Here is a 4,764-nt window from a genome sequence, read left to right as displayed (position 1 = left end):
ATTATTATTTATTTTTTTTATCCTTTTCTCTATTTTTCCGTTTCCAAATAACTTTGCAGTTTATCCTTATTGTTTCAGTTTCAAATGTTTTTATAGTGGAAAAAAAATTGTTCCAAACATATATATTTTTTTTTTATTTTGAAAATCCTTTTCTGTTTTGCTTCAGATTAGATTCTTTTTATTTCAGTTTTAAATTTTTTTATAGTTAAAAATGTTTTTTTTTTCCGAAAAATAGTTCAGTTTTAAATCCTTTTCTCTTTTTTGCCAAATTGAAATCTTTTTTCCTTTCCAAATAACTTTTTAGAGTATTCTTATTTATTTGTTTCAGACGTTTTTATGGTTTAAAAAATATTTTTTGGTTCCAATTTTTTTTTTTTTTGAAAAATACTTGTTTTAAAATCCTTTTCTCTATGTTTCGTTTTCACATTCAAATCTTTTTTTGCTTTCCAGATAACTTTTTGGTTTATTCTAATTTTTTTTAAATTTTTTTTTAGTTTCAAACACTTTAAAAATTTATTTTTTGGTTCCAAATATTGTTTTTATTTTGAAAAATAATAAAAAAAAAAAAATCCTTTTCTCTAATTTTTCCGTTTCCAAATAACTTTGCAGTTTATCCTTATTGTTTCAGTTTCAAATGTTTTTATAGTTAAAAAAAGTTGCAAATATGTTTTTTATTTAAAAAAAATAGTAGTTTTCTCTTTTTATATAAGTTGAAATCTTTTTTCCTTTCCAAATAACTTTTTAGTTTATTCTTTTTTTATTTTTGTATGTAATGTAGCTCCATACTCTCTGCTATCCTGGCGTTTTTCTTAACTTAATGATGGTGAAACCTTTATGTTTGAGCTAATAACTCTTCATGTTATGGAGCTAAATGAAAAGACGAGCTGCAGATCTTAATGTTCTAGAGCCGAACCTCTGAGCTCCATGAAGCAAAGGAAGTCAGCCTCATTCCGTGAACTCATTTTCTTCCCTCCTCCCAATCCAGAGCGCTGATCGAGAAGGATGTCAGCATCCCTCCGGAGACGTTCCGCAAGCACGTGGACACCAGCCTGACCCACATCAACCGAGCCCTGAAGCAGATGAGCCACCTGTTTCTGGTTGAGGACCTTGTGGACTCTCTAAAGGTGAGGAGCGGCGCCGCGGACGCTCGCCCATCTACGCTGCCCTTTTAGAAAAATGCGCTACGTCTCATGGAGGCCGGCCTCTGGGGGCAGCGCCACGTCTTTTTATAGCTACTTAACACGAGTTAATTTCCCTGTCATCAGTTTAGCATCAGAGAAGAAACCTTCAGGGAGGAGAGGAGAGGATGAACCCTTTCTGTAGTTTCAGGTGTTTTTAGTTTGGTCATTTCCTTTGCTCCATAAACGGGCAGATTAACGGATCAAACGGATCCTAATGTTCCAGAAGGTGAGCCGCTGCAGGAAATGGGCTGAATAGTGGATCAGAAGCTGACGTTTGTCTGCGGTTTGCGTGAACGCCTGCTCTGCATGTCAGTCCTTTGGATTCCAGCTGACCAGCGTCTCTCTGATGAAAGGTTAAAGCGTTTAGTAGAAACGGGCGCCGCGCCAACCGGAGAAAGGGACGCCTCTCTGGCTGAGCCGCATTCCTGGCCTCGCCTTCAGCCGTGAGTAAGCTGAGGGTTGGTGGAGCAGCATGGCTGCTCTGGGAGGGGCCGTGTCATAGTTCAGGTATCTGACCCCGCCCCTGCTTCCCCATACCTTCATCTTTACCCACATTGAGAATGAGTCACAATGAGGAAGAAAAAATTCACTTTTCTTTTACTTTTTGTTTTGAAATTAGTCATTTTTCCACCAATCTAGTCAGATGATCAGTTTTAACCTTTTATAGGCTCCTCAGTGAAATACGGTGAAAAATAACATTTCCAGCCAATCGTCTTATTGGAATCCAGGAAAAGACCTGATTACCTTTGGAAAATTTAAAGAATTAAAAGAAAAATAACAAAAGTGCTTCTTTAAGAAATTCATGAAAAACACTCAGAGTGAAAGAAACGCATTTTTTTGGTCCAACAAAACATTTTTTTAGTTTATAAACCTAAATATGATTGTTAACTAGGCTTATTAACTTTTCAATTAGCTTTGAACCTTTTTTATTTTCTTTTTTCAACTTAATTTCTATCATTTAAGGGCTCATCTAATTGGTCAAATGCTAAAATCAGATGTACAGCCATGTAGCAGCATCTTTGCTGAATGGCTGGATATAGATCTTGTGCTTCTAGATCTCACTGTGGGGGGTGGGGGGGTATGTAAGGTATCAGAAACGCTAACTTTCCCTATTAAGGGTTAATCCGGGTGGATCTAGATGACTGATGAAGCAAACATGGAAACATCCAAAGGTTTGCGATGCGATTCGTCTGAATTTGACATGAAAATCAAAAAGCTTGAGGACATTTTAGGTTTGTTTGTGTTTCCTGTCGTCGTTTCATGACATCGGATGAAATAACAAGTTTAGAAATTACAAACAGAAGTCAGGAAAGAACAACTTAGCGAGTATGGAGCTACATCTGGTGCAGTTTGTGGCGTAATGCAGCTGGCGGTCGTTTAAATGAAATGAAACAGGAAGAGGATGAAATCGGATTAATGGATATTTTCAGCGCCTGCAGTAAAATGTCTGGATGGTTCCGTCTTCTGGCTTCCATGCATCCCCCTCACCGATGGGTGAGGAGAGTAACGGCTTCATCAGGAGGTTCCTGCTCCTAAATTTGGGATTCAACCTTTTATTCCTGCGAAGGTGGAACTTTGTAACGTTTCCGCTCTGTTTCCTCGTTGGCGTTAAAAAGTCTTACATTTCTTTTCGTTGATTAATATAAATTCCCAAATCAGACTCTGATTAGTTTTACAGCAGCCTGAGGATCTCTGAGCAAACAGCAGAATTTCCCCGTTTGTTCTTTTTATAATGTTTATGTGGCGCCTTATTCTTTCACTGACATGGCGAGGTGTTCGGTTCAACCATTGAGGCATAGAAAGTGTGTCAGGTGATACACTGAGCCCGGGGGTCGGATAATTCCTGAAATAAGTGATTGTTTTATTAACAGGACGTCTCCATAGAGGCCCCTCCCACTACTGTGGGTCCTTGTCCAAACACGTCCAGTCGTCCCGGCCTAACGGGTGCAGCGTGTCTCAGAGGGGAGGCGTGGGGGAGGCCTGGGGGAGGCGTGGGGAATGATGTCTCTCCTAAATGTTTCCGCTCTGATTTTTCTCCGTTTTCCTCCCAGCTGGCTGTGGTCATGTGGCTGATGACTTATGTGGGAGCCGTTTTCAACGGGATCACCATCCTCATCCTCGGTAAGCACCATGGAAACCATCGCCATCTTCTGGATCCGCATCCATCTCTGCAGCTTCAGCATTAATAAGCGTTGATCTGATCATTAAATGAGCGCTAGCTTAGCGGCGAGTAGATCCTCCATTTAATGCGTGTCTCTGTCCTCCAGCGGATATCCTGCTGTTCGCTGTACCCCCCATCTACGAGAAGAACAAGGTAAGAGTGTTTCTATGCGGGGGGGGTTAGAGTCATGGCAGCTGGGAGCATTGGGGGGTGATCTCACTGGATGAGTCGCCGCCTTCGTCAAACACTGCAGGCTTTCTCCTGCTGAGAGCGTGATGTCATCCTGGCCAAGATGGCCGCCAGCGTCATGACCGAGTTTCTCTACATGGAAACACTGCAACCGGTGTAGGGAAGGAGTTATGGCTTCTAGAGTTGGTTAAAGTCTACGGAGCTAAAAGGGGGCCAAAGACAATTTGATAATACAATTTGTAATTGTCCAGCTGGGGATTTATGGAGCTAAAGTGGGGCCAAAATACTAAAATCTTTTGTCTCGAACTTGGAAAAAACAAAATGAAATTTGAAAAAAAAAAACTATTTGAAAGCAGAGTTCAGCTATTTTTTCTTTTAATTCATTTTTGTATAAATAAAAAAAGTAATTTAAAAATGAAAATAATTTTTGAAAATGAAATGGGAAAAAAAAAACTAAAACAGAATGCTAAGGTGCCCAGCTGGACATTAATGAAGCTGAATGGAAAAGATTGTTGAAAAGATTTTGATAGAAAAAAAATATTTGAATACTCCAAAAACCTCTGTAAATAATTTAACAAAAAAAGAAAGATTATAGGAAAATATTTTTAAAACTGAAAAATAATTTTAAAAAATGCCAAGATTTGGTTTCGCCACCAAGTTTAAATGTTTTCTCTTTTTACAGGGAAAAAAAATAACAATTTCAAACTGAAAAAAAATGTCTTAATTAAACTCAAATAGGAATTAAAAACTGAAAATAAAACTAAACAGAAATAAAAATTAAGCAGAATGTATTTTTGAGAACTATGATGATGAAAAATCAAAAGTTTTCTTTAAATTAGTTTATCTGGAATATTGCAATAAAAAGATTTACTTTTATAATTGGAAAAATACAGATCTATCCTATTAGAATGCATCGTATGGAAGCATTTTAAGGACAGAAATATTCCTTCATTCCTTCAGCAGATCATCACATGAAGTGAAAACACTCAGATCTCTGATGCACTGGAAAAAATCCAAATCTAGATCCGTCATTTTTTTTCTTAAAATAAGTGAATTTTTGTAATTGTCGAGCTGGGGATTTATGGAGCTAAAGTGGGGCCAAAATACTAAAATCTTTTGTCTCGAACTTGGAAAAAACAAAATGAAATTTGAAAAAATTATTTGAAAGCGGAGTCCAACGAACTTTTTTTTTTTTTTGTTTATTCAGTTTTGTATATATAAAAAAAATGTGAT

The 4,764-nt window shown here is 37.5% G+C and overlaps 1 protein-coding gene across 1 annotated transcript in view; it reads left to right on the top strand.

The window, feature by feature from the left end:
- rtn3 (reticulon 3) overlaps positions 1-4,764 on the top strand; it is a 37,754-nt gene that overhangs the window by 30,848 nt on the left and 2,142 nt on the right. The window contains exons 3-5 of the mRNA XM_015401633.1: positions 986-1,124; positions 3,233-3,302; positions 3,449-3,495. Of these exons, the coding sequence (XP_015257119.1) occupies positions 986-1,124; positions 3,233-3,302; positions 3,449-3,495 (256 nt within the window). The remainder of the gene's footprint in view (positions 1-985; positions 1,125-3,232; positions 3,303-3,448; positions 3,496-4,764) is intronic.

Source organism: Cyprinodon variegatus, unplaced genomic scaffold (genome assembly GCF_000732505.1).
Source record: "Cyprinodon variegatus isolate N-32 unplaced genomic scaffold, C_variegatus-1.0 Scaffold1241, whole genome shotgun sequence".
NCBI classification, from domain to species: Eukaryota; Metazoa; Chordata; class Actinopteri; order Cyprinodontiformes; family Cyprinodontidae; genus Cyprinodon; species Cyprinodon variegatus.
The sequence above is the reverse complement of the archived record's forward strand: the minus strand, read 5'-3'. Positions and strand labels throughout refer to the sequence as shown.